The 24,207-nt window shown below is 54.3% G+C and overlaps 8 protein-coding genes across 8 annotated transcripts; 3 read left to right on the forward strand and 5 right to left on the reverse strand.

Annotated features, from left to right (window-relative positions):
- Positions 1–351: 351 nt before the first annotated feature.
- On the reverse strand, positions 352–2,037 carry PG997_014963 (uncharacterized protein; the record flags this gene model as incomplete). The annotated part of the gene is made up of 2 exons (XM_066819277.1): positions 352–394; positions 884–2,037. The coding sequence occupies 2 exons, from the start codon at positions 2,035–2,037 to the stop codon at positions 352–354; spliced, it is 1,197 nt and encodes a 398-aa protein (XP_066661465.1).
- A 930-nt stretch (positions 2,038–2,967) lies between these two features.
- PG997_014964 (general substrate transporter) lies at positions 2,968–5,017 on the reverse strand (the record flags this gene model as incomplete). Its single annotated transcript, XM_066819278.1, has 6 exons — positions 2,968–3,581; positions 3,671–3,868; positions 3,935–4,494; positions 4,584–4,671; positions 4,702–4,884; positions 4,960–5,017. 6 exons carry the CDS (start codon positions 5,015–5,017, stop codon positions 2,968–2,970), a joined length of 1,701 nt encoding a protein of 566 aa, XP_066661466.1.
- A 2,878-nt stretch (positions 5,018–7,895) lies between these two features.
- On the reverse strand, positions 7,896–10,644 carry PG997_014965 (uncharacterized protein; the record flags this gene model as incomplete). Its single annotated transcript, XM_066819279.1, has 3 exons — positions 7,896–8,261; positions 8,319–9,021; positions 9,080–10,644. The coding sequence occupies 3 exons, from the start codon at positions 10,642–10,644 to the stop codon at positions 7,896–7,898; spliced, it is 2,634 nt and encodes an 877-aa protein (XP_066661467.1).
- A 1,210-nt stretch (positions 10,645–11,854) lies between these two features.
- PG997_014966 (uncharacterized protein) lies at positions 11,855–13,210 on the forward strand (the record flags this gene model as incomplete). Its single annotated transcript, XM_066819280.1, has 2 exons — positions 11,855–11,920; positions 11,987–13,210. 2 exons carry the CDS (start codon positions 11,855–11,857, stop codon positions 13,208–13,210), a joined length of 1,290 nt encoding a protein of 429 aa, XP_066661468.1.
- A 983-nt stretch (positions 13,211–14,193) lies between these two features.
- PG997_014967 (uncharacterized protein) lies at positions 14,194–15,816 on the reverse strand (the record flags this gene model as incomplete). Its single annotated transcript, XM_066819281.1, has 5 exons — positions 14,194–14,401; positions 14,454–15,223; positions 15,276–15,377; positions 15,434–15,574; positions 15,634–15,816. The coding sequence occupies 5 exons, from the start codon at positions 15,814–15,816 to the stop codon at positions 14,194–14,196; spliced, it is 1,404 nt and encodes a 467-aa protein (XP_066661469.1).
- A 1,335-nt stretch (positions 15,817–17,151) lies between these two features.
- PG997_014968 (uncharacterized protein) lies at positions 17,152–19,074 on the forward strand (the record flags this gene model as incomplete). The annotated part of the gene is made up of 1 exon (XM_066819282.1): positions 17,152–19,074. One exon carries the CDS (start codon positions 17,152–17,154, stop codon positions 19,072–19,074), a length of 1,923 nt encoding a protein of 640 aa, XP_066661470.1.
- A 665-nt stretch (positions 19,075–19,739) lies between these two features.
- On the forward strand, positions 19,740–20,913 carry PG997_014969 (uncharacterized protein; the record flags this gene model as incomplete). The annotated part of the gene is made up of 2 exons (XM_066819283.1): positions 19,740–19,826; positions 20,281–20,913. 2 exons carry the CDS (start codon positions 19,740–19,742, stop codon positions 20,911–20,913), a joined length of 720 nt encoding a protein of 239 aa, XP_066661471.1.
- Positions 20,914–21,818: 905 nt separating this feature from the next.
- PG997_014970 (glucose dehydrogenase) lies at positions 21,819–23,587 on the reverse strand (the record flags this gene model as incomplete). The annotated part of the gene is made up of 4 exons (XM_066819284.1): positions 21,819–22,005; positions 22,076–23,190; positions 23,211–23,260; positions 23,326–23,587. Coding segments are annotated over 4 exons (1,614 nt in total), but the record flags the coding sequence as incomplete, so codon positions are not given.
- Between the last annotated feature and the right edge of the window lie 620 nt (positions 23,588–24,207).

Raw genomic sequence — 24,207 nt, forward strand, 5'->3', positions numbered from 1 at the left:
CCTACCTTGAGTATGTCACTCTCCAGCACGGAGTAATCGCCAGCATATGTACTTGCACACGCCAGGAATTTTGTCGTCTCTAAATGTCAATTTCGATTACAGATATACCCTTATGGCCAGCTCTTGTGTCATGAAGCCTTTGGAGAGAGTTGCAGAGCATTACTGCTTCCACTGGCCCATGAACAATAATGACCGAACGTTTTTGGGTGATCGCCTGTCTGTGCTGGCAAACCACCACATGGCTTATTTGAATCGTGTAAACAACTGTTTCACCCAGATCTCTATCGCATATTCCGCTTTCATCTGTGCAATTAATACAATTCAGAGCTGGGAGAGTGATTGGTCTCTTGTTCACTCATCGACGGCCTGCACCACGGCGAACGAGGTGGTCCAGCTGGTTCAACAACGTCCGCCGGGGAGTCTTGGTCCTAGTACGTGACACGAACGTACTGCGCAGCTTCAATTGGGCTTCTATCATCAAGCAGCATAGATCCTCTCGACGATACCCGAACCCCTCAAAGTCGAAGCCATGGGGATGTTGTAGGACGAGGGTGATTTACCACTTTGTTGATCGGGACTGAGGCTACGGTTCGAGACCGGAATGTGAAAATATAGTCTTGGTGCTTTCTAACATCATAGGGGATTGACCGGGCGACAGTTGGTTGGTCGATTCTTCACGATGCCCTCATCCAAGTTTGGGTCCAAGCTGGTAGTTCTCGTTGATTTGAATGTTGATATCATTATAGTCGCACTGAATTGCTTGATTCGGAACCATGATTTCTCTTCTCAAGACCGAAACGGAAGGCCTCCTGTAAGATATCTCGCCGCATCCTGCCCTAACCTAATTAAGCACAGCCAATATACTTCACGTAGTTGCTGCCACCTGCCCCTGATCAGAAGATTCCTCCACGACGGCCCTCCCTCTCGCCCCCGCATGTCGACGGCCCAGCGCATGACCTGCTGGATGTCGTAGTCGTGCTGCGTCGCGGGCACGTACACCCACTTCGCCTTGTTCTCGATCCAGGCCCGGTTCGGCAGGTAGGCCTCGAGCATGTAGTAGTTGTCGCGGTGGAAGGGGAAGTCGAAGGTCGGCGGGCCGCTCCGCGCGAGAAAGGCGTCGGTCCCCGCCGCGGCGTCGGCCGCGCTCATCTGGAACCGCCGCCGCTTGTTGCCCTTGTTGGCGGCGTGGCGGCGGTTGGCGCGCGTCGTGGAGTCGAGGTGCGCCTCGAGGAGGCGGGCGTGCCAGAGGCCGCCTACTACTTCGGATCCTGCTGCTAAAGCACCAGGAGTACTCTCGCGATGGAGCGATAGCGCTTTCCGAACCACGTCGGCGTTGCGCGCGAGCAGCTGCCGGTTCCACTCCGGGACGGGCTCGCTGCGCGACCAGGTGGGGAGGGGCTCGCCCCGGTCCAGGTCGTCCTGCCAGTGCGCGAAGTCGACGATGAGGCACAGGGCCGACCAGCGCAGCACGCACGTCAGGCACGTGCAGACTTCGGCCGGGTCGGGCGGGAGGACGTGGCTGTAGGGCCGCTTGTGGATGCCCAGCCTGTCCTGGCGCTCGGGGCTTTGTAGGATGGGGACGATGTCGATGTCGTCGGCCTCTTCATTATTACCGTCTACGTTGTGGCCGGTGAGTTGACGCTGCTGCTGCTGTATGTCGCGGATTAGCACCGGCAGCCGGAAACACTGGGCCAGGCAGCTGTAGCGCCAAGACACGATGTGCTGCGCGATCCGGGTTTCCTCTGACGTAATGAAGGCGTCGTAGCCCTTGCCCGCGCGGCGCAGATTAAAGAGGTCGCTGGGCCGCAGCAGGTACAGAATCTCCAGCAGGAGCTCGTACGGGAGATCGAGCAGCAGGCCGCGCGGGGCGGGTTTGGACTGCTTCTTGGCCGCGCGAAGCTGCTGCTTCCTTTGCGCCCGGTCCGTCTTTTTGGACCGCAGCGTCAGGGCCTCGGTCTTGTCTTCCAGCGGCTCCAGGTCCTCCCCTTCCTCGTCGGACGGCGCCTGTTCGGCTCGGCGGAATTGCGAATGGGGCATTTTATTATTTGTTGAATGTCTCGCCCAGGAGGATGTTTCTCAAGTCTCGATCTTTAAAAAGATTGTATGAAGGTCGTGGCAATTGCCACAAGCAGAAAGCTTCAGTAGATGCCTACTTGTGGGGAAGATCTACCACTAAGCCGCCAAGTGATTTTCGGATTTTAGGCTGCTCTAACGCCTGCGAGTCCCCCCACCTTCACCCATGGAAGGTAAGTAAGTAGCTGAACATCAATTGACTGGCTCTGTAAGTATGTGCTCCAGAGCTTTTGTTTAGGGAGGTTCCTCAGATATATTCCGAGACTTTACGGAATCCTCTGAAAATCCATATATGTTCTGGTATTGTTTCCAAGTGTATCTGTTGGCGGGTGCCGGCATGCCCGTCGTGCTGAGGGGATGCGACGAGGGAGGCAGTTTTCAGGTCGTAGTCCCCGCGTTCATCGTTGGTGTCATGGACGGCGAGCTGTGGCCGGAGGGGTCCGACGAGGGGCTGGAGCTTATCACGTTGGTTTGAGGAAACTTCTATACGGATAGATATCTCCACTGCGCCGCCGACACAGGGGCCTTCGCGAGTCGAGATATCCAGGGGGTAGCTGGATAGAAAATACGATGAGGGTTGTCTGAGAGCGGGAGGAGACATGAGAACGAAGATGAGGGGCGGTTCGTTCACGTAGCATCATTGAGGTGCTGGGTGCGATACCCACGGATGGGATAGATGACTACTTAGTTATTATGGCAGGAGTAGTCGAAGAAGACAAGAAAATCGCAATTGAGATATAATAGCAGAAGTCCAAACATCGTAACAAATGGTATTACCTTAATTTACGCCGTCCTTTCCATCTCGCTAATGAGTGTCCAAACATGCCCATAACATAACTTTCCCAGAAGCCGAATCGTTTTTTTTATCACCCACAGGCAATCCGTATTTCCGACTCAAGCTTTCTCCCCGGCCCGAATCTCGTTTTCCTCGGCCGTCGCCATGGACCCAACCCCTTTCGCTTCACCAGCGCTAGTATGGCCAGCAACACCATCCCCACCTACCGGCGCCGTGATCTTGACATGCCCCGCCTCGATATCTCTGGTCAACTGATCGAGCCTCGAGACCTTTTTATACGGCTTCCAAGCCGGGCGCCCGCTATCAAAGATCTCGTCCATCTCCTCGAGCGTGAACCCCTTGGTCTCGGGCGCCAGCAAGCTCATATGCACAAAGGCGGCGCCGTTGAAGGCCGCGAAGATCATGTACATCTTCCAGTTGATGTTCCACAGCAGGGGCGGGACCGCGAACGCGAGGATCATGTTCCAGAACCAGTTGGCCGCCGTCGACAGCGACACGGCCTTGGCCCGCACCTTGGACGGGAAGATCTCGGCCGGGTACGTCCACGAGGTCGGGCCCCACGTCGTCGCGAACGTCGCGACGAAGAGGTACGACATGGCCACGATGGCCGACGAGACGGGCTTGTTGTCCTTGATCAGCCACGTGATGTCCTTGTTGTCGTCGGTCCGGGTCTCGTCCGTGTTCGGCTGGCCGTGGACAGCTTGTAGTGCCCCTTTTCAAGCGCAAGATAGGTCAGCCAATTTCGTCCTTCTCGTTAAATGGGTTGTTGCCTCTGGATGATAACCAACATATTTCACTTACCCTCGATGAACAGGAAAACCATCATCAGAAACGCGCCAACAATGAGCGCAGGCCTGCGACCAATCTTGTCCAGATACAAGATAGCCGGCAAAGTCATGGCAACATTGATGACGTATTGAATCGAAGCGGTCGCCAAAGGCGAAGCAATCTGCGCACCTTTCATGATGTATACGATGTAGTACATCATGATGTTCATTCCTGCAATGCAAGTCAGGCTCCATCGAGACGGATCGAACGCATGTGGGTGCTAGTGAGCAAACATACCGCAGAGCTGCGACCACATCTGCACGCTCATCCCGAGCAGCACCCGCTTGAAGATCCTCGGCTTGACCAGCGCCCGAAAGCTCGACGTGGCCTCCTCGCGCTCGAACCGCAGCGCCTCCTCGATCTCCTGGTACTCGGCGAGGACCTTGGGGTGGTTCGGGTCGCCGTCGCCGTGCAGCCGGGCCAGGACGCGGATGGCCTCCTCCCAGCGGTCGTGGGCGGCGAGCCAGCGGGGGCTGTAGGGGAAGAAGAAGAGACCCACGAGCAGGATGAAAGCCGGCACCATCTGGACGCCCCAGGGGATGCGGAACGCGGCCTCGGGCTGGTCCGGGTCCGCCGGCCCGCCGCCCACCTGCGCCGCGCCGTACTGGATGAAGTACTGGATCAGGATGCCCCAGGTGATGGCCCACTGCTGCAGCGACACGACGCGGCCCCGGATCTCCTTGGGCGCGATCTCGGCCTGGTACACGGGCACGATCGACGACGCGATGCCCACGCAGAGGCCGGCTATGACGCGCCCGGCGCACAACATGCCGACGTTCTGGGATGCGCATTGAATGCTGGACGGCAACAGCCATGAGTCAGTATTTCATTTACCCTCTGAGGCAACCGGGCTGGTCCAGAGGGGACGTCGAAAGGGTTGCCTTACATGGAACCAATTATCCACAGCACGCAGGAAATCTGCAGAGCTATCTTCCGAGAGAATCTGTCGGCCAAGAAGGAGCTGCATAGAGATCCTTTTGTGGTATATACTGATCAGCTCCCACGTTCATAAAACAATGCACCGTTGGTCATGACAATATGATACGCACCAACAAGCGAGCCGGCTGGCATAGATGCGGTGATCCCGCCTTGAGCATAGGACACCGGGTTATTGAAGTAGCGCGTGTAAGCCTTGGTGCCCAGGACGCCGCTCATGGAACTAATATCGAAGCCGAACAGTCCACCGCCTAGTGTTCATGTTAGCAACCGCCCGGGAGCACCATAGTATGTAGGCTGGGCGGGTATCGCATGGGCTTCCATACCAATGGCGGCGAACGAGCAGATGAAGTACACATTGGCAGTCGAAGTTTTCTTGCGCATACTGTCAGAACGAAAGAGAGAGAGCTATCTCTCTCATGGCACGAGTTGGGTTCTGTTGGATTGCAAAGTTGGGGTGCGTCGAAAGCGGCAACGGCAGGTCTGGTCCTGTCACATACAAATGCGCGCGGGAGTGATAAAGCCGTCGGCTACTCAACAAGTGAATGGGCGGCGACCGGTATATACTACATACCTAGGTATGCATCCATCAACGGGGAAATCAACATGATGATCCCGAGACGGTGGCACAACGTGAGGGGAGGTGGGTACGGACAGCAGGGAGTCGGTGTCCAGGCGCGGCCCTTGAAATCAGGCAAGGATGGCGGATGACGATTTTGCCAGGGCAAGGATATGGCCAGTGTCAGATGGACCAATGCGTTCGTGCCCATCTTGGACTTGGAGGAACAAGGAGCTCCTTCTGGGCCTCTGACTGGGCCGGTCGCCGTCGCCAGGGAGGCCGCAGAGTACATGCGAAATCCTCCCAATGCAGTTCAGCCCTGCTTTGGGGTCACTGTCGTTTGCCGATCCTCATTGACTGACTACAGTCCAATCAAGACAAAGTCATGATCCTCCATCCCTGTCAGGTTTCCGGGCCAAGCCCAAGGGAAAATCGATTTACCCAATCCAGCAGATTTGACGAACAGAGCCTGCTGCGAGCGAGGTTGAATCCGAAGTGTTCGGGACAGATGAAAACAGAGAGCGTCCATGGAGCGCGAGTTCTGCGATAGAGGCTCAAAATTATACCAATTGCCCACCTTGATGATGGCTCGGTCGGATGGAGGTCAATAACAACATGCTATGTGACTACCAACATGTATGTGTATACCTGTAGACCCGGTTGAACCACCACCTTCATGTTAGGTAAACCCGCGCGCACATTGGTAGCGACCCCAGGGCGGGCGCATAAAGTGGCTGGCCGAAGTGGCCAATGGGGACGTTATGATGATTCCGTCCGCAGCCCAACTGTCTGCGCCGCCAGTGGCTTGAGGGATGAGCGAGCTGCAAGCATGGCGCTTCCCTACTCATGCGACGACCAAGTTGGCCTGATGCAATGAGAGGGCATTGTCACCACACCGACCGGGCTGGCCATTTTCCGTGTACCGTGGAATGAATGCGCTGGCTTCGGCCGGTGGAAGCAGTCGGAACGTGCTATGGGCCTGAAGGAAAGGCCCTACCTGCATGAAGCTGGGCTGCGGTCTGCAGGGGCTTTGCAGTCCATGGTGACAGTGTGTGTCAGACCTTACATCTTAGACATTGGCGCAGACATGCGCTTTCTGCAGCAGCCGAAACACTTCGTAAGCTAGAATGACGGGAGCGAGCGTCGGAGGTTCATCCGATGCTGAAGAGGTCGTATTACTGTGCTTACAAGCATACGCGAGGAGCAGCCCGATTATCGCGACCGTCAAGGGAGGTGGAGCAATTACCATTGTTGTCTGTCTTCCCATCGGCCAACAGCTGAAGCATACTATCCTGGATGGTTGCACGAGATTGGAGTATTGTATTTTCGTTGCATGAAGGCTGCCTGCCACAGCTGCAGCTGGTCAAGAAAGGGAAGCACGCCACGAAGAAGTATGGCTGGAAAAGCACCGAATGCTGGAGAAATATGCGCAGACAACATCGAAGTCTTCAAGCATTATTGGATACATCTCTCAAGTAGGTAGGTATAAATGTATTTGCAAGGGTTCATGTAAGGGCCATCAGAACGGCAGAAGGTGGGTAGGATACCATGTGGCAAGGTGGGTGCAGGGAACGGGAGGTTGAGCTTTGGTTTGTGGGGATGCCCCGCATCCCCAGCATTGACTTACTTGCTGCAAGGGGTACACTAGAAAGTGTCCCAGCCCAAGATGGCTGCTAAACGCTGGGTTTGCATTGTGAGAATGCTTATTTCTACCACTGCGAATGATTAGCAACGGAATACTGGGTTCTCAACCCCTTGGATTGTATTTAATGATTAGTGAGTAATAAGGCCTTATCCGTCGTGTCACAGCGCAACCTTTTGTCCAACAAGTGCCCCTGAGCAGAAGAATTCATGATGGTTGCAGCACCCCCTATGTTCGTGTGTAGGACAGTCAAGTCACCACATTTGGAGTAACTTACTCATGATACGTAACACCCAAAACCGTGTGTTAGCTGAAGCGAAGCAAGGTCCCGGAATGAGGGAACGCATCACATGCCTCACACCACCCGCGTGCGTGCAGTCTCCTCTCCACATCCAGGAACGAATCCCAGACTGCAGTGAGAAAATGGAGGCCATCAAACATTCAACAGGATAGTTGCGAGGTTTGGAAGCCAAGGCCGAACGTGCTCAAGATGCAGTAGCATGCAAGGTTCGTTTTCCTATTGCACATTAGTATCTTCGCTCCGCAAGGTCAGGTCCCTGTGGACCAAATAGGTATGAATGCTGCGGTGTGGCATATTAGCAGAACAAAATTTCACATCATGGAAACCCCACTGGGGCACCCTTTGCCAGAAACGGGATCTCAATAATCGTCTTCATTAATCGCTCTTGCGACTTGGCGGACCATCTTGCGGTAACTCAACGCAGGGGATGTATGCCGTTGGCAGGCTGTGCGGGGAAAAGCACAGCTCAGATCGTCCGCCCTATACTACATGTGATGCCGGAACCTGGACAGAAACGTTTAGCTCGCATGACGTAAGCCATTGGTCATGGCCAGGGCCGGGAAATGCTGGGGGTATCTGCAAAGCAAAGAACAGCCGCAAACCAGGAAACGCCGTGGGTCGTAAAGGTCATCTTGTCCGCCCTCCATCTATCGTATCAAATGAAATCGGTTCCGTAACGCCGGTTCCCCTTCGTGCCTCGAGTCCTAAGCGGGGAACAACTCCAGAGAGATTCGCATGCGACTGTGACGAGTGGTCTTTACTATTCAACACTGTTGTAGTCGATGCCGTGGGGACCAATGGCCGGACGTCGACTCGGCGGCGGAGGCGGAGCATTCATATCCTCATCAAGGCCCTGCAGAAAACCACGCTGTCTCTCGAAAGACTCGTAATTTCCGGCAAAGATTGGAGCCAGAATGGTGCTGTACCCATGAACTTGGGCCTTGGGGTCTCCGTTCGACCGTGGCAGCTCAGCCATTCGCTCTTGGAGCGTCTCATACGCAACCTTGAAGTGTCGCCGAATCACGGGGAAATTAGAGGAACCACCAGAAATATCGTTCGCTGGGTTGTTAGGGTCAATAATGGACAGTCGGTCCATGTTTCGATACACAAGATCCGAGACCTCATTCTGCAAGGCTTGTTAGCATTGGAACCGCGGACGAGTAACTAGGTGGGACAGTCGTACCTTGGCAACCTCTCGAGGTGGGTTCATGCAGATGGCAGTGACCTCGTAGTTGAATCTGTTACCGTAGTAATCGAGGAACTCCATGAAGCATTCACCGAGGTGATGTTCTGGGATCATAGAACCGCTTTGCACCTGTGGCATCTGGTTAAGAAGATGAACGACCATGCAGATGACAGAGAATCCACCGATGCCACCGTTGACGGGCTCGTTCAGACCTCTCATGCAGAGGAACTGCTTGATCACAGCAACCAAGATGGGCATGGCTGGGTACTGCTCTTTCCAGTCTGTGAATGTCTTGATGGCTCTGATACCATCGTACTTCTCAAGCGAAACATCAATCTTCAGGCCAGTCCAGCTGTCACAGTACTTCAAGAGTGGGACCTTGGCACCTGCGACAACCTCAATCTCGTTCATGTAGGCGACCCTGCGTCCCTCCAAGAAACGCGACATCTGCCAGAGCTTGTTCTTAGAATTGTACTTGGCGACTCCCGTCTTAAGGAAGCTCTGCGAACAAATGACAAGATCCATATCGGCTGTGGGAAGATACAGGCCTGACATGAAGGAACCAAAGGCGCGGATGCATGCGTCATTCCACTTAAACTTGACCAGGTGGTTCAGTCGGTTCACGACTTCTTCGCGAACTCGCTGTTCGAAATCGCGTGGCTTGACATATTCATGGAAGTCGACCAATTCCTTATGTAATCTGGAAACAGTTAGAACATGACTTGCAAATGGTATAATGAGCGCATGGAGCTTCATACCTGACCGACATGGAGGCAGTCTGAGAATGATCTACCTCGGCCCACGGACAAGCGTCGTGTTCAGCGACGGCGTAATACTCGCTGATGATGTTACCATCCGTCTTCATCTTGGTCACCTTTTTCAAGGGCGCATGCGGACGCTTGATACGGTCATCAAAGGTGCGCTTGCGACTGCCAAGGGCAGTTGAAGGTGTGAGATCGACAGGTGTGGCTTGTGCGTTGCGTCTAGGAAGGTTCTGTCCCACGTGGGAGGCAGCAGCAATTGCGTCGTGCTTGGGTTGGGTTTGATTGTCGTAGCCAACGGCAGCGGCAACTGCCAATGGGTTGTTGCGCAAGTGCGGGGGGATTTGGGCAATTGCTGGATGGCCGCGCAAGTGCGGCGGAAGCGACGAGATAGCCAGGTTAGATGAGGAAGCCATGCTCTGAGGTTCAGCAACTGCGGGCGTTACATTGGTGGGGCCAGATGAGGACGATGACTCTGGGCGGTTGTCGGCGCGACGTGACTGAGCAGGGAGATTGCTGCCAGTGTTCGCTTTTTCGTCCTCGCCGTCAGAGAAATCGCAGGAAATGAAGTCCGCAGCCTCAGAGGGGGCAGTTGACTTCTTGGAATCAGCCTCGACGCGTGCTTTGCGGATGAGTTGAACAACGTCTTTCTTCTTGCGGGTTGTCTCATCCGGGGGTGGAAGTGCAGTGTAGGGATCTGGGTTGGACCATCGGGGTGCTGCTTCCTCGGCAGCGCTGGTTGGGACCGAGACACGCGCGCGTTTGGCGACGGGTTCCTGGGATTCTGCATCAGAATCATCTGAAATCTCCATGGCAGCCTCATCACTGTCAGACAACTCGTCAACATCTCGGTAAGTGGCCCTTCCGTTAGCATCTCCAAGCATTTCCTCCACATCTTGGTCATGTCTCTCTACCAATAGCTCCCGTTCAGCTGCCTTCTTAGGGGCCCATCTCTGGGAACCACCGCGACCTCGATTGCCACCACGGCCGCCTCGATCGTACCGGGTGCCTCGAGGAGCAGGTGGCCTGCCTCCACTGCTAATGCCATTGCGCTGAGATCTGTAATTGTCAGATGGATATCGGCGATCGTTCCGGTCTGCGCGTCCTCCATTGCGGCCAGAGTCGTACGAAGGTCGGTAGGATTCAAATGATTCCTGGACGCCAGAAGGACGGTCTACGCGGAAGTCGAAGTCGCCTTGCGGAGGGCGATAATCATCGCGTTGGTCGCGACGGTAGTCATCCCGGGGGTCTCGGCTGCGGGTGTCGCGTCGCAAATCAGAAAATCCTCCACGAAAGACGCGGGGATCCGAATTGTGCGAAGGGGCATAACGGTCGCCTCCATTGGGCGGAGGGGGAGGGGGAGGTTGATGGTAACCGTAACCACCAGCGCCTCCGTAGCCCTGGCTAGTAGGAGGCGGCGGCGGGGGCGGCGGTTGACCTGACGATGGTCGATACCGTGACATCTCGGCGCTCGATACGATATCGCGTTGCGGGAGGGTGGTGGTTGTGGGAAATGGAAATGGGGGGATTGTGTAGATGGAATGGAGCCATCTCTCGTTCATGACGCGAAATTAGAGCTTGGTTTTGGTTTTGGCTAAAGCGCGCGCCTTCTTGATAGCACTGCACTCGAGTACTTTTTTTTCCGCAGTTGCAAGCCGACGTATCTCCGATGCGCCTATGACGAACGATAAGGACCGCGTTGCCTTATCAATAAAGCTTTCTCACCTCTACTCTGGCCGAATTAAGTCTAGCGCGCTGAGAGAAAGACAACCCATTCAAGCTATGACATTACAGCCGACAAACCCCACCTTGGTGTTCAATATGTTTTCGAGTCTGCGTCGTTCACAGACCGAAATGAGACATTGACCGAGTCTCGTCGGGCTAATGATCACCATGCTTGCCTCGAGATGATCGGATTAGGTAGCGCCTTTAAACAGTCCCTGTTGAATCCAACAAGGTAGGTAGGATATATTTGATTGATCCAATTAACAAGCCTTCAAGCCATCATACCGTGTTGTTTATCGTCGTGCATTATGGAACTTTGCAACTCAAATTCTGCTTGATGGTAATGTGATTCCGATTCCGATTCGCAAACGGGAAGCAAATAGCGAGGTGATCTGCGAGATCGCATTGCCGCTTCAATTAATGGATAGGAGGGATCCGCGATGCACCTCGCCTTTGGCGTGGTCTCAGTCGAAAGCCAGGCTCACCAGGAACAACACCGCAATAAGTGCATATCACTCAACGTTAGGTAAGGTACTTAAGGTAACCAATGCTACCTGGATCGCGATCCACGACGCCGTCATTCCTGACTTTCAGCTTTGCATTTGGGAGAGACCATTTCATTGTCCATGGCAAAGAAGCATATGGTCGCCCTCAAGGTATGGGATACCCACTCGATACGATACAGTTAAGGGGTCCAACAGTGCCGTTGCAGGTGGCTTCAACTTCGCCAAACATGCTTTAGAGTTTCCCCTGTTATTTGTTTATACATGCAGTCCTGGAGTGACCTGAACGGTTCCTGACCACCCGTCATGTATGGGAAACCATCGTGGCCATACTCTCTCAAATCTGATATTTTGGCCTCTCTTAAAACTGCCTCAAAAGCTCTCTCAATGGGATGCGCCGCCTATATAACCAACAAGATGTTTCCCTTCCTTAAGTCCGTTCAGATGACAGAATCACATACCACAAAGCTTCAGAATCACTATCTTCCTGATTCTAAGTCGAAAATCGCATCGATCAATTGACAAACTACTTACCCAAGCCAAGATGCAGCCACTTAGCATGAAGAGTATTGTGTTTGCCTGCCTTGCGGCTTTTGCCGTCCGGCCTTCGGTCGCGGCACCAAGCTCCCCCTGAAGACCCTTGCACAAACAACCCAGACTATCCCTTCTGCCGAAGAGCCCCAGTGAACGGACCGCCTCCGAAGAACCCTCTGAGGATCAACCCGACGCCGACAAGGCTATTCGTGGCAACTACACGGCGTTGGTACACCATCAAGCAGGGCCTCTTGTTCCGCCGCGGGACTGCTACGGCCGCAGCACCGACGTTGGCTATGTCCGGTTCGAGCATGACCCGGAGGAGTACGGCAAGCGTGACCCGATAGGATCCCGCAAGCAGTTCGATGAGAAATTCGTGACGCAGGCCGACAAGCTGGCCGACACCTGTGCGGCAGCGTGCCTCGAGCAGCGGCGTAACGCGACGGCCGCTGGCGAACCCTGGACTCGCCAGTGCCGATCCTTCAACATGCGGCTCAACACGGACATGAATAACCCACTCTATATACAGCACTGCCATCTGTATAGTGAGACGTGGGGACCCGAGTACTACGATGATCCTTTTTCTTACTTCCCCGAGGAGATCTGGGCTCTGGGTTCCTGGTCGGCCTCCTATGCCCCGGAGCCTCGCTCTGGCAACTGCAGCCCCCGCGATCCCGCCAAGCACCTGGTGACTTTACGCCACAAAAGCCATCCACTAATACCGGCCGAGCCCTCCGGCAATGACAGCACAGCTACCACCGACGCGCCTCTTTCGCCCACGGAATCAACAACATCAATCGTGAGGCCGGACGAGGAACAGGAACCAGATGCCGAAACGCCCGACGACATGTGGAACAAGACTTCCCGGGACGGCGCCACCATCCACACCAACAAAACGAACCCGGAATACACAAGCCTTAAGTACTGGCCTAATTCCATCCTCGCAGCGCCGTCCCGGGACTGTCGCGGGAGGCCGACGCTGGTCCACGTCCGCCGGTTAGTCGGTTCTTCCCCGTATTCCAAATCTGACCCGTACGGTCGATCCCGCGCGGTCGAGGCGCGGGCCGAAACGTGCAGGCAGGCCTGTTCGAAGCAGCGCGAGGAGGCCTTCGCGAAGAACGTGGCCCCCGCCAGTGGCCGGATGGACCACGACCGCCCGTGCCGCTTCTTCGAGATGCTCATGTTCAGCATGCCGGGCGAAAATGACCGTATAGTGCATAAATGCTTATTGTACAGCAATTCGTGGGGCGAACGGTACAGGTCACCATATCCAGGACCTGGGATGATCCCCGAGGAACGGCTTCTACCGGGTACCTGGACCGCCTCTTACGCGTATGTATCTCCTGCAAGTTCTTCTCTGTTTTAAGTGCCTGCTGTGCGGGTTGGAGCATGCAATGGGATCCATTCTTTTCTGAAAGAGCAATACAAACGCCGAGTATCGAATCAGTACGGACCCGTTTTCCAACGAATGCGAACCCGATGATATCCAGTTCGAGGGATGAAGAGGTCGAGCCCTGGGACTCGTCAATGACGAACCTAGCGCAGTGAAGGAGGCACTGACGTGCCCCCCACTCACCGCCCCTTTGCGTGGAAACGAGCATTTGATGTAGGTGTCGTGGTCCAGTGGCGAATGCTGGGAGGCGTACGATCCCTATGCCAAGGCCCGTCCGGACATGCACAAGGCCGCCGACTGGCCGAGCTTGCGGAATGCACAGTGATTGATGTTGGTTGAGACATTACGAATAGCAACGCGTACGGTCAAATTGATTTCATTTAGGAAGTACACACATATATGCGACAGACGGTGTCGTTCAGCCATTCTCTAAAGTTAATCTGAATCTACTCTAATTGCACTCTTTGCATTACATCCGCTACTGTTGTTGGTTCCCGCGCTCCGCACTGTTGTAGATTTCTCAACCACTAACCGACTCAATAGGCAAGTAGCTTGCTGGATCGCAAGGTTGAAAGCTGGATCGGCGGCCTATTCAGTATGCCTTCGAATGAAAACTGAACTCATGGTAGTGTGATTCCCTCGAACGGCGCCGTTCCTCATGCAGGTGTCTGCTATTGAACCCGTAGTGAGTTGATAGAGAGGGATCGACATTAGGGAATCTGCGAAGGGACAGCGAGCGCCCGCTCCAGTTATTTCGCCCGGCTTCGATACATGAAGATCGATAAGCCCATGCCACAGTTGGTAACAGGCCCCTGAATCCAACCTCCGTGCCTCACGTAAGCTTGTGCGGAACTTTCTCTTCGCTCGGGCTGCTTTTGATGAGAGAGGCAGCCTTGAAGAGTTTCGGTAGTCTCGGTGGTCTATGTCCTCTGCAGGATTCAGATGGACCTGGCGTCTCAAGGGAGTCGATTCGTGTACAAGTCGACATACCGGCTCTTGGCCAACCGCTGATCTACCAGGCTCAGGAGACCAAGGCGGGGAGTTTTCGAAAACATGTCCGTCGACATGTAATCATAGATGGTGAACACTGATCTCAAGAAAGGCATTCCCAGGACGCTGTCGCCGAGCTTGGCGCTTTGCCTGCTTCCAATCCCAGCGCGGCACCTATTCGCAGTCAATACGATATTGGGGCCCACACAACCGAAAGAGAACTTACATCACAGTTCCATCCTCAGCCGTATGGCTCGAATGGCTAACAAGCATATCCAGGGGGTCGACGAGATACCATACCCCATTGACTTTGAGCTCGAGCGATTGAGGAACGGAGCATTCGAAGTACACTTCTTCGCCGGGGAATCCTTGGCTACTTTTCCGACGAACCTCCGTCTTGCCCTCGAAGTTCTTGACGACTGCATGGAGGTCGTCTGTAGGTAGGTAGATATGGGGTGCCCCCGAGTCAATCACGGACACATGTTTCGCATCCGGGCGAACTTGACCTTGGCTGACCGGCGACTCGACGCCATTCATTCGGAGGCCTTCCAGGCTGACAGACCAGGCCGACGTAGAAAGGTCATTCGTGTTTTCTGGCGATCTTTTTCGATGTGTCAGCATGTGCCAATCGAATGGAGCCAGGGAGGTCTGATTTGTATGGCGAGGAGTACTCACGACGAGAACTGAACGACATCGCTGTATCTGATCGGCTTCAGCATGTACTCTTCCCTCGATTTCTCCAAGAGAAAATATCCCAGCCATTGCGTTCGGATCGCCCAGACGAGGGAAGCGCAATGAAAATAGGGGCTTGGCTAGCTTTCCTTGGGTAATCAACGTATCAATGAGCGGCAGCTTCTGGAACTGGAGCCATTGGGAAGATGATGTACGCATTCCTAGCCCTAGGATGCCTGCGAAGGATCCGTGCTGGAATGAGTCCGGCATGGCCTTGTCGATAAGCGCTATGTAGGAGATGAGCTTGACGTCCAGAATCTGAACCTAAGACGAAGTAGGAGCATGGTCTATCCATACCTGCCGAAACATTGCCGACTTCCAGGCCAGAGACGTTGGCTCTCAGAGTGGCCAGTTGGCCGGTTGAACGACCAATACCGACTTCCAGCTCAAACTTCTGGTTATGAATGATGGTGTTTTCCTGAGATGAGTATGTTAGCAATAATAGCACGGGAGACTTTATTGGGCTCAACTAACCTCGAGCTTGAATGCCGCATCCAGCGCGTAGCATCCGCTCTTCGAGTTCGCCGTATCGCATTGGTCAGAAGCGACAAAGGTATCGCCCGTCGACGTGTCAATGTTCAGCGGCATTGACTGGCCGTCCAAATCGACACTGACCTGCATTCACTTGGTTAGCAACACGGCACGAAACAAGGAGGAAGAGATTAGTAGCTTACAATGTGGTAAGCATCGTCGTTGCTGTTTGGTGGGATATGCACCAACAGGCTAGTTGCATACACTGCTTCATGGTCCGGGACGAGGTTTTCTACTTGGCTGAGGGTACTGAGAGTCCAGAACAAAGCAAGCGCGAAGGAGATATACAGGGTCGCGGTACCAAACCAGTTCCCAGCTTGCTTCATTGTGTCTACGAGCGATGATGTTGCTGGCAGAATCCGACAACAATTGTCCAGACCTGAGGTGAGAGAATGCGTACGACGCGACGAGCCGATTCCGTTGGTTTCAAGATCAAGTGGACCCAGCTGATTGCCCCCTTCTGGGGTATAAGGGGCCCGGCCGCCTGGGCTGGGGTTTTGGCTAGCCCAAATGTGTAAGCATACCTAGATCCATCAATATTTCGCAAGATGCATGCGCGTGCAACAATATCCAGTTATTTAATATCAGCAGTATGCCTCTTTCATATGAATATTGATACATCTCGTAACCTGGGTCTGTTAAGCTTAAGCTCCCCTCTCTGTTTCCAACGCATGTGGCCCCGTACAGCTTTGCGTACCTCACAGCGCTGCCCCACCATTGCTTCAGCTGGGGAGCCCCAAACCACAGCTGCCAGCAGGCCCGGACAGGCAAAGCTAGTGGGCTGAAACAAGCCTCTTGGACCCCGCCAGTGCCTGGGATGTTCTAACCAATCTGGAGAGGTACGACCTTATCCAGATTGGCTCCAAGAACGGGTTGATTGCTGACGTACTCAAAATATCCCCGTAGGTCTCCAATCCAATGTGCTGTCTCCCAAACCCATTTGGTGCCTGGCTGCTCAGCCATCATTCATACCGCGCATGCGCCCATGGCCATTATGATCAAGCGTGTCAGCACAGCCCGGCTGAATCCGATCCGTAAACATGGAAATCACCTACTCGTGCCAGCCTCTCCCGCAACGTAGTGTGATCATGCGTCAGTCCATCCACCTATCAGGGATAGGATCAGCCTGACAAGACAGCCCTGCCGAACGCCTTGCTGCTACCTCTTCCCTAATACGCATGTGCCGATTCACGTCATCGTACCGATCGGCGGTATCAGGCTGGACAGACCTTCCCCAGAATCGAGAATCGCGTCTGCCTGCGATGGTAACCCTGCTCAATGCAAGCCACCGCTATCACTAGTAGCCACCATATCACCAATGAGCGTCTTGTATGCCACGGCAGCCCATCCCTTTGGAGACAAAGACGTACACTGCCACGCTGTTCTTGGAATCCTGGCTGGCTTCTGCGTTTCTATTAGCAAAAGTACCGAGTCCCTGAACTGGTTCTGGGCGACATGTTACCTCATTCGAATGGACTGGGGCGTCTCGGTCGCAGGCAGCGCACAAGGGCTTCCACCTCCGCCCTCTACGCCCCTCTATGCTTTGTTCTGTGCGGTTTATTAAAGAATACAGCCAAGTTCACCTGCTAGGCCTCCTTCGACAGCAACCCAGACCGCATCAGAACCAAGCATGGCCCTCAGATCCCGAGTAATATTCAGCCATGTCGATGGAGACATTGATCAGGAGGAATAGCCTCGAGTCGAGGAGAAGTTGGCGGCTCCCAGCTCAGTATCGGCCAGCTTCGGCTCTGGCGTGGTTCCAGGAGTGTCGCGAGTCGCACGAAAAGTGCCGCCGTGTCACTGAAGCCGTATCTGAACTTCGCTTGATAGACTGTCGCACCCTCAATATCGTCCAGCCCGATACGGTTCAGCAATACATCGCACTCAGCTACGTATGGAGTTCCGATTCGAGTAAGCATTTATCATCATTGTGCGCCCTACTTGTACTAACCAAACCATGTACCGTCCAAGATGTGCCAATCCGTAACGCGTCTACGCATCAGAGACGTGCAACGTCCAGCTACCATACCGGGCCCAAGTTCGTGGGCACTTCGCTGCCAGAGCCACTGCCAAGGGTCATAGGCGATGCAATCAATGTGGTCATCGCTTTGGGCTTCAACTACCTCTGGGTCGACAAGTACTGCATCCAAGGGAATGACAAGCACTTGATCCATCGTCAGATCAATCAGATGGACAGGGTATACCGGAATGCAGCCCTCACCATCATCGCCGCGGCTGGCAAAGATGAGGACTACGGACTCCCAGGTGTCTCCACTGCTGTCCGTCTCAAACATTGGCGTGCCTGCTCATCAGCTTCTGAGCATTGTCGCATAAACTCAGAACCGTCGCTGCCAACCGACCGCCTTCGTGAGATTAAAGATGGCATGGTGGAGATCTCTTCAACCGTCTCCGACCTGCAGAGGGTAATACTAAATTCATGGTGGGCGACACGAGCTTGGACTCTCCAAGAGGCCTTGCTATCTCGCCGGCGTTTGATCTTCACCGACGAGCAGATGTACTTTGAATGCGACAATATGTGCCGATGCGAAGCTATTCCAAGCCATGACGCCGAGCTGGCCATGGCTCAGCCAATATACCGGGCACTGGATCTGGATCCGCGGGTCACTGTCGACAGGGGATACCTGACTCTTCTTCGGGCAATCGAATCCTACAGCAGACGAAACCTCCGCTTCGACGATGATGCCATCAACGCATTTGCCGGTATTCTCCGATACTATCATGAAGCCGATAACAGCATCGAGAACATCGTGGGTATCCCGTTCGTCTCGCTCGAGGCATCGGAGGTCCTGGGTTGGGATCCGCACTACTGGCCGAGGCAAGTAGCCGAACTCCGACGGACCAGCTTTCCGTACGCGCTGGGATGGGAACATGTACACGATTGCTGGGAGGGAGAAGACGTACGCCCGCGCCGGCGACCGCTTTTCCCTTCATGGTCCTGGGCGGGATGGGACGGTGCGATTCGGTTCGACTGGCAGTTCATGCGACTGCAGAACTTCAAGAACCACCTACACGATATCCAGCTTGAGCTGAGCGACGGCGAGAGTGGTGTCGGTGAGACGTCAATACAGTACCGCGAGCTCTTCCGTCGTTGCACCGAGCGCGAGAAACACGCGCTCCTCCCCACAGCTCTCATCGGCACCACGCTGGCCATACCTGTCAGTTTCCTAGAATTGAGGAACATGCGGAAGGGGAGGGAGTGGAGACTGTGTGGGTGTGCAGCCTCGCTGTCTCTTAGTGAGGGCGCCGAGGACCCGTGGCCCTTCATGGAGCGCTTGAAGGAACAGACCAAGCTTCTCGAGAAGACCAGCGGCGGCCGCGCCTGCTGCCCCCACGACGTTCCCGGCCCTGTCAAGAAGATCGAGATCGTCTTGCTGGGCGGCGATGACTTCCACGCCTGCGGGCTGTCGGAGAGGAGCGTGCTGTGGGTGCTGGAGACGGACGAATCGGGCACTTCGACGAGGATCGGGCGTATCAGGGTCGAGTGTAGCTTGGATCAGCTCAAGGGCCTGCTCAACTTGGATGGGCCCAAGCCTCTGAAAGAGCGCGAGTTTCGCATCGTATGATGTAGGTGCAATATCCTAGGGTATGAATAATTGCGGCACACAATAGGCCTCTCATAGATTGAATGGTATGGTGAAGATTGAGATAAGGGACGGAATCCCAGTAGCACCATGGTTGCCTAGGACAATGAGCCCATAGGGAAAGCGCGGTATTGTTACAATCACTCAGTGGAAGTCAAGAAGTGAATTGTCCGTGAATAGGCACATTCAAATTCAAAAGCTTTCCTATTCATTACCCAGTAAGCCGCCAAACTTGCCGCCTACCTATCTCACCATTTGCATTCACCCACCCCAAGACGCGTAAACAATTGGGCTATCCAAGATCAGCCATCCGCCCTCTTCCCTTCTTCACTTTCTTTCATAACACCCTCCAACTTGCAACTGTGGTTACTCTCCCGGCTGCTGACCAAACCAAAGCTCTACTTTCACAGTCCCCCAACCCAATCTCACAGCAACCATCTTACCAATACCTTTTCCTTCAGGTCAAGGTCACCCATCTGCATCCATACAAGACACGTACAAATTGTTTTGTTCATTCTCTTCCACCCATCACTCTTTCGACTACTCATTAATTATTCTTCTACCACTACCACTTCCACCACCTCGACCAAGCAAACCAAACCACACCTCACACCTCCACCCATCACTACCTCCCCTTCATCGCAACAATGGCCGAGAATAAGAAGCCTCAGTTCAGTACGCGTGACATGGAGGTCAGCGCCATGGTTTGGGCCTGCCTCGGAGGCGACATCAAGGTAAGTCTTGCATGTGGTTCACTTCACTCTCTCACATCTCGACCCGAATCGAACTCCTGCTGTCGTGGCGCCACGCATATTACCCTTCTGTCGACAACCTCACGAACCATACACAGGAGATATGGCGGTTTGGAATGACAATGGAATTCTCCCCATGACCCACCCATTATTACCTGCCACTGCCATCCTCTATCCGGTGCAACTCCCATTCCCTTCGCCACATTATCGATACACACACAATATTCCTCATTGGTATGATCAACAAGCATCACGAAACATCTCTGGCCATACAACCAAAACAGGCGTCGCGATACTTTTGCCCCGCTTCCTCTCACCCCATTCTCGATACCATCCTCATCCCCCAAACCCCCATCCTTCCTTCCCTCCTCCAAAACAAGAAATCCCAAAACCAAAAGCAAGACAAGCTGACCATGCCTCTTCTCCAAACCAATAGATCGACTTCGACAAGCTAGCCACACTCGGCGGCTACAAGAACGCCGCCAGCGCCCGCGAGTGCTGGCGCACCACCAAGATCCGCCTCCTGGCCGCCGCCGGCGTCGACAAGGACGGCAAGACCAAGGACCAGCCCGAGACCCCCAAGAACAAGGCCACCGCCGCCAAAGGTGCCGCCAAGGGTACTGCTTCCACCGCCACCAAGCGCAAGCGCGCCACCAAGAAGACCGCCGCTGCCCCTGTCATCCCTGTTGCTGCTGCTGCTGCCGCCGCCGACAGCAACGACGACTACGAGGGCGACGCCCATGACGATGCTGCCATCGCCGCCAATGGCGCCGCCGGCGATGGCTCGCCCGTCCACCCCAAGAAGAAGTCCCGCACCGCCGCCGGTGGTGCTAGTGCCGGTGCCGCCAGTGGTAGCCGCAAGAAGAAGGCCGCCCCCAAGAGCGAGGAGATCATCATGGAGCCCGTCTACGACGAGGACGAGGAGCAGCAGATACAGCAGCTGAACCTGGCCGGCGGCCACGGCACCAGCAGCCTCGAGGACGACATCGTCGGCGTGGACGCCATGATCAAGGCCGAGGAGGAGCATGTTGGCGCCGGCGAGATGCCGATGGCCGTTGACGAGGTCTGAGTTGAGTAGGATACATACCTACCTACCTACCTAACCTGCTTCTGCATCATGCACACCTTGCCCGAAGACTGGACTGGACTGGACTTGCCTGGATTGAAGAAGAGAAAAGGCAAGAAGAGGAAATATGAAGGAGGGGGTACATGCATACACACACATCTTTGATTTGCTATCTCGGACGGTTATGGTTACGGCTTACGCTTCGACGATATGATTCCGAAGCATCAGAATATGCAAGAAACCCTTGGCATTAGGCAGTCCCCTACAATAGTATGAATTCATGAATCTTCCCAATAACATCTTTCGCGCCAATCATTTCACGTGTACGTGGGATAAAAGAATATAGTATCAAATTATTTTGATAGTGTCATAATTGAATGACTGGGAGGGTGAAGTCCAAGATGGAAGTAAGTGTTGACGTTTGAACAGCATATTGCCTAACCTACTTGATACATATACTACTGGAACTTGTACTTCTCTATGGTTTTCCGGCTGTCAGAGAAGCCATCAAGAGTGGAACAGTATCGTGGATTGTCTGTAAGCTCTCCACGAGTCGACTTGTGTTGGGTGCCAATACGACATCACTACTTGATCTGATTTGATATTAGTCCAGATTCCAAGTACGGCCTATCATTTATATTTAGTGGCAGTTGGGTGTCAGTTCCATATTCGTGCCCAGGCTGGCCTAATAAGTAAGGACGCTTTCTTACAGAGCTGAAGTCAACCCCAAGTCCAGAGTTCAATTCTATTCCAGGGAACATTCCAGAATAAAAGCTGAATGGATGTACTCAATTGCCTCCAGACTCCCATCTTCATGAAGCAACCCTTTCTTTGAGTTTCCTTTCATAAGTAATTGCGAGGTGGCTATGCGTTTTTATCTGGCCAGAGGTTATCCAACTCGTCATTTCTCAGCCTTGAGAAATAATGACAGCAGCCTGTTCAGCAAGTGCGTACACAGCAGCCTGGATATGGGCACCGATTGCAATGGGAATGACCGAGGCATCAACAACTCGCAGGTTCTGGACCCCCTTGAATCTCAGGTTGGTATCCACCACCGATCCCATGGAACAACTGCCAGCACCATGATATGTCGATCTAGGACACGGGAAAATATTAGCTCACTTTCTGCTGGATTGGTATATCGCATCATCATAAGATCACTTACGTGCCCTGCCCTTGCACTCTCTTGTCCAATTCCTCGTCACTTGCGTCCGTGGTCAACGGCCCAAATTCGTCGAAAGGCGCCTCACCCGCAACAATATCGCGGCCCAGAACAGTGGTATCGCCCGTCATCAACTTGGCAGCCTGGCGGAGAGAATGTCGCCATACGTACTTGTCGACCTCGGTGGCTAAATAGTTAGGATCCAGCAGGGGCGGGTCAGTCGGATCCTTGGATGCAATAGTCACCGTACCCCGCGACGTGGGTTTCATAGCCATGAGGAAGCTACTGATGTGTACCCCGTCAGGCTTGAGAGGAGGCACCGCCAAGTACAGCATCATGGTCTCCATCATGGCGAACTCACGCTTCAGCAAGGGGTGTTCCGGGTCCACCTTGCCGCCCTCATCCTTGGCGATGGCCGCCTCGAGGCCTTCGCGGGGCACGGTAGCCGACACGACGTAACTGGCCGGTGAGCCCTTAGCGAACTGCGGCTCCAAGAAAAGTGGGCTTGGATTCTGGAAGTCGATGGCATAACCCTTGGTGAGATCCTTCAGCTTCCAGTTCATGCGCATCATGACGTGGTCGGTGAAGTTCTTGCCCACCTCGGGCGCTTCGAGGATGGGTTCGATCCCGTGCTTCTCCAGGACTTCTTTGGGACCCAAGCCCGAGTGCACCAAGATCTGGGGAGTTCGGTAAGCTCCGGCCGAGACGATTACCTGTCTGCCGCGGATCTCAGTTCCGTCCGCCAAGCGGGCGCCCGTGGCTTCGGGTTCTTTGGTGGCGTCCCCTTTGCTCAACAGGATAGACCCGACCATGGTCTCCGTCAGGACTGTCACACCCTCCAAAGAATAGACCGACGGCGCAACCTGGCGGGCTCCATCGCGGCGGTTCTCGTTGAGCTGGCCGACGCCCAGGTTGGTGCCGGCGTTCATGTCGTTCCCAGGGAGCGGTTCGCTGCCCATCTCGCGCCAGGCCTGCTCCGTGATCCCGGCCAGCGGGTACAAGCGGTTCGTCGAGACGGGCGACTCGATATGAAACTTGCCGTCATGGCCGTGCTGGTCTGCCAGCTCGTCGCTGTACCACTTCTCCGTCTTTTGAAGTAGGGCAACTGGCCATCGTAGCTCCAACGCCGGTCACCGACCAGGTCGGCCCAGCTGTCGAAGTCGGCACGAGAGCCTCGGAACCAACCGCCTTGCATTGTACCCGCACATTAGTCTTGGACTTGCTAGGTGGCTTTGGGTTCTAGAAAAACTCACATCCGTTGATGATAGAACCGCCGCCAAGAGCACGCCCGGCGGGGATATCCACCTCTCGTTCATCGCAGTGCTTCTGAGGCAGCGTCTTGTAGGCCCAGTCGAACTGGCCGCCGAGGAACTCGAGAGATTGGAACTTGAGGATCTCTTGGTTCTGACTCACATCCGGGCCGGCCTCGATGACCAAGATGCGGGCGGATGGCTGGTACTCCTTGAGGCGGCTTGCGACCACGCAGCCTGCCAAGCCACCGCCGACCACGATGTGGTCTCAGTCTTGAGATGAGGGCATATTTTTAGATGGGTGAATGGGGTTGATCAAGGCTCTGCTAATAGTGTTGGGAGCTGGTCGAGTAGGAAAAGGATGGAATTTAGGAAAGCAATAAGGTGCAATCAGCAGACGTTATATATCGGACTTAAGCAAGACCGCCGACGTTGGTTCTAGTTGTGACTCGGCGGAGCCTCAAGCAAGGGATGTGACCGGGGGTTTGAGTTCCCCCCGCGGAAGATGTAACGATGTTGGTGGTTTGTTGCTCAGTTATGTGGAGTATCTCGTCACCAACATGATCGTAAGGCTTCTCATCCAACTCCCCCTCGATCTTTTCTCATCACGTACTTGCAATCGATGGGTCACACGTTAGATTCGTGTTTAGCCTTTCAACTTGCAACAGTATACTACTTTGGGTGCTTCGCTGATCCCCATGCCAAACTGGGAAAGAAGTATGACGATCATTGCAACACTTCATTGGACAAGAGGCAACATCACAATCTGAATCGTAACTTGTAGCCCAAGGCTGTAATCATGATTGGGTTGGTTATTCAGTCCAAGCAGCAGCTTAGATCTCTTGAGCTGCTCCAGTCTTGCCATTAATTCCCTCTAGATGACTC

This window comes from Apiospora hydei, assembly GCF_038363865.1.
Source record: "Apiospora hydei strain CBS 114990 chromosome Unknown utg000010l_segment0_segment0, whole genome shotgun sequence".
NCBI lineage: Eukaryota > Fungi > Ascomycota > Sordariomycetes > Amphisphaeriales > Apiosporaceae > Apiospora > Apiospora hydei.